Raw genomic sequence first — 13,366 nt, 5'->3', positions numbered from 1 at the left:
CATGACAGACAATAGATGTGTGAAGAAAAATTAAATTAAAAATTCAGGTATTTAATTAAGCTTGACAAGCTTTCCATTTCTCGACATGTTTGCAATACGCGCAGATACTCAGGGCGACAAACATGGGAGAAACAGATTTTAAAAATAACATGCAAACCAGCATTCATAGGCAACTGACACATACATATGTAAATTGGTAATTTGCTAATTACCATTGTTTTCGGTATAACACCGAGAAACTGTGTTTTGGCCCTCACTTGTAGAGAGACCGCGAGGCCTGCTACATAGTGACCATGTTTCTGAGGGCGGCTGCCTGCTGTGTATTCCTACTCACAATCTCTCTATCAGGTAAGCTGTCATTACTTACCTTCAAAGTAAACATACATACCTTAGTGCAGTCATACCGTAGCGCCGCTTACTGTATAGCATAGACTATTTGTGTGCACTTTCTTTCGTGGTTTAGTGCTTTGGTATTATTTCGTGGATATAAATGTTCGCGGTAAGCGGAGCGAACTGTTGTGAAAGAGGTGTCTCAGTAACGTTAATGTAGAATTGGAATATGGTTAGCCGATGGAGCAATAGTGACAATAATTTAAGAAAATTCCTTGTTTTTATATTTGTGGTTTTACAACAACCAAAAAAACAATGAACATTTATACACAACGAGCAGTAAATGTTCTACAGTAAAATTGGATGAAGAAAATAGCAAAGCTGAATTTGCATTTACAAAATAAGATATGTACATTTGAAATATAATGGCTTCAGATTTTTTTTTATGTTGAATAAAACTGCCAATCAATATTTTTGTAGTTTTATATTTGATATTGATCACAATATCTACAACATTTAATTTTTTAAAAACGGCAATATTTCGGGTTAATTCATATAATTATGAATGGATTTCAACTTCCAGCTGACAATCTTGGCATTTTATATGAACTGTTAAATTATTATCATGATTAGAATGGTAGCGGACACTTTACTTCGTAGATGTACTGATAAATATTTACATAGAAGATGCAATTTGATGTCGCGCTTTCGTTTTGAATCTTTTTGTATAATCTGTAGCCATTTGTCTTCATTCCCTTTTTAGTTGAGTAATATTTTTACATGTTTGAATTTAATGAATAATAGTGTTATTAGATATGCGAGAATTTTTGATATTGTGACAATTTTGTGATAGTAATTCAAATGTTGTTTGTTTAAGTATAACGCGAAAATGGAGTGGTTTCGAAATAATGGATTGTCTCTTAAAATTGGTGATATGTTTTAGATCTATTCGCTACTTTCAGAGGAAATTAGTCCTGTTAGTTTTGTTTTTAATCAGATATATTGGATCTGATAAATAGATACCCGGGTAAAACCATTTGATACCACCTTCAAACACGAGGAATCTAAATGAATAGAAAATATTCTTGTTCTAATTCTCTATTCAGATAAACAACACGTTATGAATAATACTATAAATTAACTAATAACTCCTGCATAATTTAGACATTAAAACCACAACTTTTGCATTACTTTGTCGAATTGTAGGTGTTTTTCATGACAGCTTTTCCTGTTTGTATGCCTTATTTGACAATATGAGTAAATTTGATATATGAGTAATTTCCTTTTGATTATTATTATGATAACGCCTGGCATGCCAACATCTTACCTTGCTTATTACATTCCAGTTACTCCACCTTATTCACCTATTTAAGAATGTTGCTATTTTTCATATACCTGTTACTTGTAATTTAGTGCATAAAGTTGCCTTCTACGATATTCTTATTCATTATGCAAAATTACGTTTACCGCTGAGCAATTACTTGTCACAAGATGGAATAAAATACTTTCTCTGTTGTATGCATTTAATTTTAGTCTACTACATTCGTTCTACTTTTTGGCAAAGGAGATTTTTTGTAAATAATATTACGTTGTGATGTAAACGTAATTATTTAATCGCAATAAAATTTGTGCGGATATTAATTAGCGTGATAAGGTGATTCGATAATGGAAATAAACTTTTAAAACATTAACGCTGTACATGAATTAGCGCTTCAAAGAAAGCGCGAAAAGCGCTAAAATTAAGCTAACGCTAAATTATGTACGCTTACAGTATTTACAAGCAGTGCTGTAACAGTTTCTGAGTAAATCTAAAGGGTAACGTTATCACTCGACCTCTATCGCTCCATATCTGGATATATGTATTTCACAAAGCTATGACGAGGCTATCGCAATGTCGCCTATCGTTATATATCGTTTGCGAACAAATTTGCTAATACGTCGACTCGTTTTGAGACGGATTCTATGTTGGAGACGACCAGGCACTCCTCATCCCTATATAGTCTTTATACCGTAGTTAGGCAGATTTAGGGAAGATATAATAAGGGGATAAAATACCATTTTTGTGCAAAAATCATGATATAATCTCTAGTACATGTAGATTATGAGTAGAAAAAGATAATTGAGATCGCACCAGGTTAACCAATCAGATTGCTCCTTACATTCCAATGACGTAGAAGCTCCACCCACTTTCAATTTTCCCAGCTGACTAAAAAGTTGATCCTCTTGTGTAATATAAGATGTAAAAATCGCAGTTTTTCGTGAATTGTGACTTGAATTACTGATTCAAGAATTTGTAACTGCATTTACGGCACAAGTGTTGTTTGTGACATTCTCGATATTCCAGGGGTTACTATCACTGTCGTTATATCCACCCCTGGAGTATTTCATATCAAAACTGAAGGCTCTGTGTGCGACACCAGATGAGAAGGTAGTTTTGTTCTTTGATGTTCTTTTATGTTTCGGTACATAGTCGTTGACTGTGTTGCTTTGAAGTTGGGCGTCGTTCTCCCTGTAATCTTCAATGCAAATCTCTGCAGGCCTGTGACTTGTTAGTTTTTTCTTTTCATGTGAACTGTCTTCAGTTTTGCTATGACAAGTGAATATGACCACAGTGATAGTAAACCCTAGAATATCGAGTATTATCTTTGAATAATAAAATAGTATTTTTCTCTAAAATTGATGGATCGGCCGAATTGGTTAGAAAGTTGGCTCTACAATCGATCAACTGACCGATAGTTGTTGACAACTTTAGAACTGTAATTAGGCACCCAAAGCTAAAAATATCCACGTTAACGGTGTTACATTAATCTTTTGTAACCGCCAAAATAAAATTGACAGTATATTTATTTTTAAAAAAGAAACTTTAGAGTAGACGTTACAGATGCTACACCACCGATGAATGGTAATTTTTTTATATAGTGAAAACCGAAACAGATAATTACTATTTTGCTTAAGTAACAAAAATTACGTATTTTTACACTTTTACCATCATGTATAAGTTTGAGCTTCTTATTTTATTTTAGAGTGAAAGTATGCGAAATAATGAAATGCACCCCGAAAAAACCATGACACTATGCCCTATATGGAATAAGGTAAAAAAAAAAAAAAACCATGACACTGTGCCCTATATGGAATGAGGTACGTGTATTCCATATTGGGCATAGTGTCATGGTTTTTTCGTACCTCATTCCATATAGGGCACAGTGTCATGGCTTTTTTCGTACCTCATTCCATATAGGGCATAGTGTCATGGTTTTTTCATACCTCATTCCATATTGGGCATAGTGTCATGGTTTTTCGTACCTCATTCCATATAGGGCACAGTGTCATGGGTTTTTTCGTACCTCATTTCATATAGGGCACAGTGTCATGGTTTTTTCGTACCTCATTCCATATAGGGCATAGTGTCATGGGATTAAAATGTTTGTAAACAGTATCATAAATTTTTGGCATGTTTATACTTAATTTGCGACCAACATAACATTTCAGTTTTGAAAACAAATTGTGAATTATATGATTAATTATTATAAATCATGAATAAATCATCAAACAGAAACATCTGACAACCATTAACACGCTATCCCTAGAGACAATTTCCTTTTTTGAAATGCCGATTGCTGTCAAACCAAAGGTTGATGTATTGTCAATATCTGTAAATTATTAATATCTGTAAATGAACATGAAGTTTGCCGCCATGCAGTGACTATAGAGCGCAAACAAAACGCAATATTTCATTTCCACAAACACATTAATTTTATCTGCATTCCAAAATTTGAAGAACTATTTTAGACTTTGGTAATACAAGTTCATATTGATGAATGAAACGTTTGATATAAATGATACTGTAAACTCAGAAATTTACGCTAATTACGCGAAATTTCCACCACGCGTAAAGTTTTGTATTATCGAAGCTCAAAGATATAATTAACGTGAAAATTACACCGTCTTGTAAGGTTTATACATGTATTTGCATATAATCGCGAAACTAAGCACCCGCGAAAATATCCACATTTAAAGAACACTAAAAGTGGTTATTCTTTTGACGATGTTTCTTTTCATACGCCTGAAGTCATTGTTCATTAATATAACCTTTAAAAGAACTTTTCTCTATTTTAACAAATTATTACTAAAATACGCAATATGGAATTTATGAAAAGGTACATTAGACTAAAGACAAAATGATGAATCAACTACAACAAGAATAACATGTTTAGAAAAGGCATTTACTCATTTTAAATAAATATATGCAAAACATGTCCATTTCTTAATTAATAAACAAAATTTGTGGTAAAAATGTCATATTTGATATCACTCGCCATTTTCTGTCAAAATTGCTTACACACATTTACACGATGTGCCTTAATTGACGAATTAGCTGCAACATGTAATTAATCTTTGTTATTGTTCGGACATTTTCTCCGCATTGTAATGGCGACGTTTTATGAATTATAATCATGATATTACATAATCCATGCCACTAAGTGTTTGGATATGACACATTGTTACTTCCTTAATTAATTAATTCTTGATGTCCTCCTTTATTCTTTTTTTCTTCTTCTAAAAACTCAAAAAAATTACGAAAAATGAATACATGCATTTATATCAAAACGATAGTCATTGAAATGAATAGCATCAACAATTACTTACCTGATTTCAGTAATCTTTTTACTTACAACTATAGCTGATATTAAGTTAAATAGATGAAAATATTACTTTCATTTTTTCATCCATCTTCATTCGTTTACTGGCAACAGTGACTGGATAGTAAAGCCATTTGAATATAGAGACACACACTTTATAGTGAATTAAAATATTATATTTGTTAAGTTAGGGGATTGGTCAAGGAACCGTAATAATGGTTAATTAATAAGAGAACTGAATTAATAGGGAAACGCTTACTTGATCAGAAAACTGGATCAATGGTGGAACGGTGAACTGGTCAGAGAACTAGATTGATGGTGAAACGATTAACTTGGTCAGAGAACTAGATAAATGGTGAAACGGTTAACTGGTCAGATAACTAGATTAATAGTAAAACGATTAACTTGGTCAGAGTAGTAGATTAATAGAAAAACGATTTACTTGGTCAGAGAACTAGATTAATGGTGAAACGGTTAACTGGTCAGAGATGTAGATTAATGGTAAAACGATTAACTTGGTTAGAGAAGTAGATTAATAGAAAAACGATTTACTTGGTCAGAGAACTAGATTAATGGTGAAATGATTAACTGGTCAGAGAAGTAGATTAATGGTGAAATGGCTATCTGGTCAGAGAAGTAGTTTAATGGTGAAATGGTTAACTTTGTCAGAGAAGTAGATTAATGGTGAAATGGTTAACTTGGTCAGAGAAGTAGTTAAATGGTGAAACGATTAACTTGGTCAGAGAAGTAGATTAATGGTGAAACGGTTATCTGGTCAGAGAAGTAGATAAATGGTGAAACGGTTAACTTGGTCAGAGAAGTATATTAATGGTGAAACGGTTATCTGGTCAGAGAAGTATATTAATGGTGAAACGGTTATCTGGTCAAAGAAGTAGATTAATGGTGAAACGGTTATCTGGTCAGAGAAGTAGATTAATGGTGAAACGGTTAACTAGTCAGAGAAGAAGATTAATGGTGAAACGGTTATCTGGTCAGAGAAGTAGATTAATGGTGAAACGGTTATCTGGTCAGAGAAGTAGATTAATGGTGAAACGGTTAACTAGTCAGAGAAGAAGATTAATGGTGAAACGATTAACTGGTCAGAGAAGTAGATTAATGGGGAAACGATTAAATGGTCAGAGAAGTAGATTAATGGTGAAGCGATTAACTGGTCAGAGAAGTATATTAATGGTGAAACGGTTATCTGGTCAGAGAAGTAGATTAATGGTGAAACGGTTAACTTGGTCAGAGAAGTATATTAATGGTGAAACGGTTATCTGGTCAGAGAAGTATATTAATGGTTGAAACGGTTAACTTGGTCAGAGAAGTAGATTAATGGTGAAACGGTTATCTGGTCAGAGAAGTAGATTAATGGTGAAACGGTTAACTTGGTCAGAGAAGAAGATTAATGGTGAAACGGTTATCTGGTCAGAGAAGTAGATTAATGGTGAAACGGTTAACTGGTCAGAGAAGTAGATTAATGGTGAAATGGTTAACTGGTCAGAGAAGTAGATAAATGGTGAAACGATTAACTGGTCAGAGAAGTAGATTAATGGGGAAACGATTAAATGGTCAGAGAAGTAGATTAATGGTGAAGCGATTAACTGGTCAGGGAACTGGATTATTGGTTAAAGCATTAACTGGTCAGGGAATTAGATTAATGGTGAAATGACTAACTTATCTTTATTTTAAAAAATGATGTTTAATTTGATTAAATTTCAGAGGTCAATACCGCGAAGCATAATGGACACTGTCCGGTAGCCAAGTCTATGGTAGCCGCCTGTGGACCCAAATGTGATTCCGATGGCAACTGTCCTCTTGGAGAAAAGTGCTGCCTCAGCCCTTGTGGAAAGGCTTGCACAAAAGCCATAGGTTAGTATATTTGTATAAATTGACAAAAAGCGATCATGACATAAGCAAATATATGATGACGGCCTGTGATGAGGTTACAACACCCTACAAATGCAAGATTCCATAAACGTAATCTATGTTAAAAGTGAGCATTGATTTCACTGTCTTGTCGTCTGACACAGTGATAGTCAACTAACACGCGGTAATCAGGATGACGGCGGGAAACATAAAACGACCCGCGTTATGAAAATCAACATTTCATTAATTTTAATGAAAATGTTCAGAAGGTGATGGTAAGTTTTTTTTCAAACGGTAAGCAAATTACTTTTGCGACTCTACAAAATTATCTTTTTATTTAAATTAAAAACCGTTTCGGAAAGGTTATTGGGCCTTTAACTGCATTCTGCTGAAGACGATCAACAGTATATTCCATATGTCACATTTTACTGAGGACTGGCAACTGGTCGGTCTGTAGTGCTATTGAATACGGTATGAATAGGCAGAAGCAGAGAATACAGTTGCCTTTTTAATCATGCATCGTAACAAGTCAACACACATATGTACAAGAATAAGGCAATGCATTTGTTCCACTTCTGTACTTTTTTTTCAGCCTTATGTAAAACGTTGCCTCTAACGTTGTTAACGATTGTTAAAAACCAGATATCCCACACCGACAGATTGCCCGCGGGGTATACGTTGATGTAGTTCTTGAAAGTACAGTACATAGCGGTAGTAGGTACTAATGATAGTAGGACACGAGTCTGTGTTATAGTGATGCCATTTGGAAGGGGGTATATATTTATTCAAAGACATATAATGTTATAAGGTTATCAATAGCACATGTTTTGTTTGGAAATATATCTTATATGGTAATAATATAGCTCATGGGAAAATATTTTGGCATAGTAAGAGGGTATCTTAAGTTATTATCTGTTTATTTGAAATAGTTTACAACGTGTATCCCGCATATTTTTCAAATATGGTAACATCTACTACAGATTGCCCGCATCGGCCGATAGCCCGCATTAGACATCTTCTGATATGAAAAATCGTATAGTCCGTGGGCAATCCTTAGGATATTACGGTAATATCGATTGTTAAGGAGCAAGAGCTCTTTTTTATATCTTCGGTATATCAATTTCGAGATTAAATGGTATACATGTACATATGTCTATGTGTTAATCACATTATAAGGTTTAGAAAAAGTGTTGTTCTTTATTGTGCAGGTTTTCATGACAAGCCAAAGAAGGTGTCGTCAAAGACAGGAAGTAAGTTATACTTTAAAGTCAATATAATTATTTTTCTTTGTTTCTGGCTTTATGATTGCCCTATTCATTTTTTTCATTCCACGATGAAAAAAAATCCGAGAATGGCGCGGAACCCTGACGTTATCGTGACGTCACAATAGAAACATTGACGTTGCGTACTGATTTGGAAAAAAAATCCCCTGGAAAAAATCAATTGAACCGTACGTGTAAACGTATTTCATTTTTAAAAGTAGCCTGGAAAATTAATTATAAGCATTGAAGTCACTACTAGTGACTTCAATGCTAAAATGTTTAGACAGAATCGATACAAATAATAATAATAATAAAATAGAAAAAAAAAGAAAAAAGGAAAAGAAAAGATATATATATAAAAGTTGTATATGCGGTATTTTTCGCAGCTTCTTTCACAAAGCCTAATGGTGTTTAATAGATTACTGAAGAAAAAATAACGTGTCAAAAATGTTGCCGAGTTATGACACATATAACTTTAAACAAATAACAAGGATGTTGTAAAGTCTGTATTAAACACCCGTACATTTGCACAATTCTGAAAAAAATGATTAATGGCGGTTCGCATAGGTGTTTTCTTTTTCCTTCTTCAGTTGAAGATATTACCATTTTCGTTTAAATCTAGGCTTATTGATATAAGTAATGTAAGAAAATAGATCGTAGAAAATACTTATATCAACTTAATTTCTCATATTAATGCCTATCAATTTCATGAAGACGAATATTTAAGCGATTTACGCTCGAATAGTTCTACATTCCATGCATTTGTATTTGAAACATTTCTGCGGCGACTATTTTTTTCAAATTTTAAGTGCTGGTCAAAAAGCAAAAATTTGATTGTAAGCGAAATAAATTGTTTTACAGTAAGATAACAGTTATTTATTGGTAATATTTTGATTATTTATAGGTTCGAAGTCAATTGTGCCCGACTGTCCTGAACGTACGAAGGGATGCCGGAAGGTGCGAAAGGAATGTGCATGCGAGACGTTCCGGATGTTCAATGGTAAACAGTGCCGTGGCTGCGATGAGGAAGATTGCGCCAAAAGGCGTATGATGGATAACCTTAAGCACCTGTCTTCGTCTTCCGGAGGTGGGGATATTATCGGTGGGGCAAAATCTTCAGTGGTAACCGGAGGTCAATGGTGGGAGGATCCGAAGGATGTTAAAAACACCATATCGAAAAGTTCATCCCCAAAATTTGGCAATGGCATAGACGCATGTAAAGGAAAGAGCTCCGGTTGCAAATCTGGTGGTAAAAATGAAGCTGGTCATCAATCGAAGAAACCAAGCGGCGGAAAAGATTGCCAAGGAAAAGGATCATGCAACAAAATCATTTCTGGTGGCGGTAAAAAGGGTTCGGAAGGCCCCGGAAACGGACCGAGCAAGGATTGTTCAGCTGGTGGCAAAGGTAAATCGAGTTGCAAATCACCAGGAGGAAAAGGAAGTCCCGGAAAAGGATCAAGCAAGACACCAGGAGGAAAAGGAAGCCCCGGAAAAGGATCAAGCAAGACACCAGGAGGAAAAGGAAGCCCCGGAAAAGGACCAAGCAAGGACTGTTCAGCTGGTGGTAAAGGCGCGAGTTGCAAATCACCTGGTGGAAAAGGAAGCCCCGGGAATGGACCAAACAAGACACCTGGAGGAAAAGGAAGCCCCGGAAAAGGACCAAGCAAGGACTGTTCAGCTGGTGGTAAAGGAAAATCGAGTTGCAAATCTCCTGGTGGAAAAGGGAGTCCCGGAAAGGGATCAAGCAAGACACCAGGAGGGAAAGGAAGCCTCGTAAAAGGACCTTCAAAAGGAGGCTCCGGTGGAACAGAGAAATGTGGTTTAGGTAAGCATGGACCATCCACAGGTTGTAGTAAAGGAAGCCAAAATCCACCAAACTCAATCGGAAAGGGAGACAATAAATCACCAAAGTCAGGTGGAAGTTGTAAGGGCAAGAAGAGTTGTAAGAAAGGCAAAGATACTAAACCTGGAAAGAAATGTAAAGGAAAGAAATGCAAGAAGGGCAAGGTTTCTAAACCGGGCAAGAAGTGTAAAGGAAAAAAATGTAAGAAAGGCAAGGTTTCTAAACCGGGCAAGAAGTGTAAAGGAAAAAAATGTAAGAAAGGCAAGGTTTCTAAACCAGGAAAGAAATGTAAGGGAAAAAAATGTAAGAAAGGCAAGGTTTCTAAACCGGGAAAAAAGTGTAAGGGAAAAAAATGCAAAAAAGGCAAGGTTTCTAGACCAAAATCAAAATGTAAAGGGAAGAAAAGTTGTAAGAAAAGTAAAAAACCAAAAAGCAAAAAGAGTAAGAGTAAAGATGGAAAGAAAACATCAAAGAAGGGCAAGAGTTCTGATTCCGGGAAAGGAAAAGGAAAGAAGGGAAGCTCTAAATCCGGAAAAGGAAATGATGGGGATAGCGACAGTTCTGACAGCAGTGACAGCGATTCTTCCGGAGACAATGACGGCGACGGTGATTCCGGAAAGGGAAAGAAGGGAAGCTCTAAATCCGGAAAAGGAAATGGTTGGGATAGCGACAGTTCCGACAGCAGTGACAGCGATTCTTCCGGAGACAATGACGGCGACGGAGATTCCGGAAAGGGAAAGAAGGGAAGCTCTAAATCCGGAAAAGGAAATGGTTGGGATAGCGACAGTTCCGACAGTAGTGATAGCGATTCTTCCGGAGACAATGACGGGGACGGTGATTCGGGAAAAGGAAAGAAGAGAAGCTCTAAATCCGGAAAAGGAAATGATGGGGATAGCGATAGTTCTGACAGCAGTGATTCCTCCGAAGACAACGATGGTGATTCTGGTAAAGGAGATGATGGTGGTGAAGAAAATTCTGGCAGTAGTGATAGTGATTCTTCCGGGGACAATGACGGCGACAGCGATTCCGGAAAAGGAAAGAAGGGAAGCTCAAAATCAGGAAAAGGAAACGGTGGGGATAGCGACAGTTCCGACAGCAGTGACAGCGATTCTTCTTCCGGAGACAATGACGGCGACGGCGATTCTGGAAAAGGCAAAGGAAAAGGAAAGAAAGATTGGAAAACTGGTAAAGGAAAAAAGGGAAGTTCTAAATCGGGAAAAGGAAATGGTGGTAATAGCGATAGTTCGGACAGCAATGACAGCGATTCTTCCTCCGGAGACAATGACGGCGATGGCGATTTCGGAAAAGGAAAGAAGGGAAGCTCTAAATCCGGAAAAGGAAACGGTGGGGATAGCGACAGTTCCGACAGCAGTGACAGCGATTCTTCTTCCGGAGATAATGACGGCGATGGCGATTCCGAAAAAGGAAAGAAGGGAAGCTCTAAATCCGGAAAAGGAAACGGTGGGGATAGCGACAGTTCCGACAGCAGTGACAGCGATTCTTCCTCAGGAGACAATGACGGCGATGGCGATTCCGAAAAAGGAAAGAAGGGAAGCTCTAAATCCGGAAAAGGAAACGATGGGGATAGCGACAGTTCCGACAGCAGTGACAGCGATTCTTCTTCCGGAGACAATGACGGCGATGGCGATTCCGGAAAAGGAAAGAAGGGAAGCTCTAAATCCGGAAAAGGAAACGATGGGGATAGCGACAGTTCCGACAGCAGTGACAGCGATTCTTCTTCCGGAGATAATGACGGCGACGGCGATTCCGGAAAAGGAAAGAAGGGAAGCTCTAAATCCGGAAAAGGAAACGGTGGGGATAGCGACAGTTCCGACAGCAGTGACAGCGATTCTTCTTCCGGAGATAATGACGGCGATGGCGATTCCGGAAAAGGAAATAAGGGAAGCTCTAAATCCGGAAAAGGAAACGGTGGGGATAGCGACAGTTCCGACAGCAGTGACAGCGATTCTTCTTCCGGAGATAATGACGGCGATGGCGATTCCGGAAAAGGAAAGAAGGGAAGCTCTAAATCCGGAAAAGGAAACGGTGGGGATAGCGACAGTTCCGACAGCAGTGACAGCGATTCTTCTTCCGGAGATAATGACGGCGATGGCAAAGGAAAGAAGGGGTCTACATCTGGAAAAGGGAGCGATGTTGGTGATGGTGGAAATTCTGATAGCAGTGACAGCGGTTCCTCCGGGGGAGAAAGTGGAGGATCCGATAGCAGTGGTGGCTCTAGTGGTAGTGATAGCTCTTCTAGTGAGGAAGATTATCAAAAAGGTGGTAACAAAGGGAAAAATTCCAAAGGAAAGAAGGGGTCTAAGGGTAAAAAGAAATGCTAATATGTCTTACAATTATCTTATTTAACTGGTAATAATCATCATAAAGAAGTACTGGCCAAGCCCGTGTCTCGCATTCCTGAGGGCTTGGTTAAAAGGTAGACACACATCAAGCACATCCTCAGTAACTTTCAGGCAGACTACCATTTGAGTACTTTCGTAATAAGTGAGATACTGTAAAAGGACTTTTTTCTGGTGAGCTGGCATTGTTGTGGTCAACTGTAAATGAAATCATCATGAATATTGATCTCGAAATATCGAGTGTGTTCTTATCACAGAATCAGAATATAGTGTAAACCTGGAAATTTACGCAAGGGCTAATTTACACTAATTACACAATTTTTAGCGCAAACCTTTCCTCCATTAGCTCCGTTGCGGGTAGGTATCGATTTTTACGTCAGTATTTTGTGTGGGAAATTCACGTCATTTTCTCCGAAAAGCATGACGTTACTTTCGCAGACACATGACGTCAAATCAAAACCTACCCGCAAGGGCAGATAACTCTGTAATATGCAAATACAGAATAGTTAACAGGTGCATTTATAGCAAAAGTACTAAAATCGGGAATTGTTACACCGAAAAATCGCGGAAATATCCATGTTTACATTAAATCCTTTAGATGCATAATTGTACTAGGTCCTACTAGAATGGTTGTCTGTACAGAACTGGGGATAGGTATTAAATACTTCCCTTTGATACGTGATGTAAAGGGACAAAGTAGAAATTTATTTATTTAATGTCAAATTCAACTGACCAATAAACACTAAATTATAACTGTATAAAAATATAGAGATATTATTGTTTTCTTTGAAAGTATCATGTGAGGAGGATAGACTGAATATTCGGTCATATTGGTGGTTAGGATTTGTAAAAACATACACGTATCCTGAAGCACACTTACCCTCTAAACTCAAAAATTCAAACTGAAATCGTATAAACACAAGAAAAATTGTGTTGAAAATTACTACAGATTTAGATAATTATTGCAATGACACCCTTAAAAAGAAAAAAAGATCCATCATTAAGTGTGAAAATGAGAAATGTGTGACCACAAGCACCAAGCAAAGTGGTTTTGCCTAAGTA

At 36.9% G+C, this 13,366-nt stretch overlaps 1 protein-coding gene across 2 annotated transcripts; it reads left to right on the top strand.

The window, feature by feature from the left end:
* The first annotated feature begins 229 nt into the window (after positions 1-229).
* Positions 230-13,072, top strand: LOC138330363 (dentin sialophosphoprotein-like). 2 transcript variants are annotated; one of them, XM_069277941.1, is made up of 5 exons: positions 230-348; positions 6,693-6,842; positions 8,048-8,089; positions 9,006-9,815; positions 9,858-13,072. In XM_069277941.1, exons 1-5 carry the CDS (start codon positions 294-296, stop codon positions 12,284-12,286), a joined length of 3,486 nt encoding a protein of 1,161 aa, XP_069134042.1. In that variant the 5' UTR covers positions 230-293; the 3' UTR covers positions 12,287-13,072. The 2 variants fall into 2 exon arrangements, with proteins under 2 accessions (XP_069134042.1, XP_069134041.1); XM_069277940.1 differs by having other exon boundaries at positions 9,006-13,072.
* Positions 13,073-13,366: the final 294 nt, after the last annotated feature.

The sequence above is a fragment of the Argopecten irradians genome, chromosome 8 (assembly GCF_041381155.1).
Source record: "Argopecten irradians isolate NY chromosome 8, Ai_NY, whole genome shotgun sequence".
NCBI lineage: Eukaryota > Metazoa > Mollusca > Bivalvia > Pectinida > Pectinidae > Argopecten > Argopecten irradians.
Note: the sequence above shows the minus strand (reverse complement) of the source record. Positions and strands in the feature narration are given on the sequence as shown.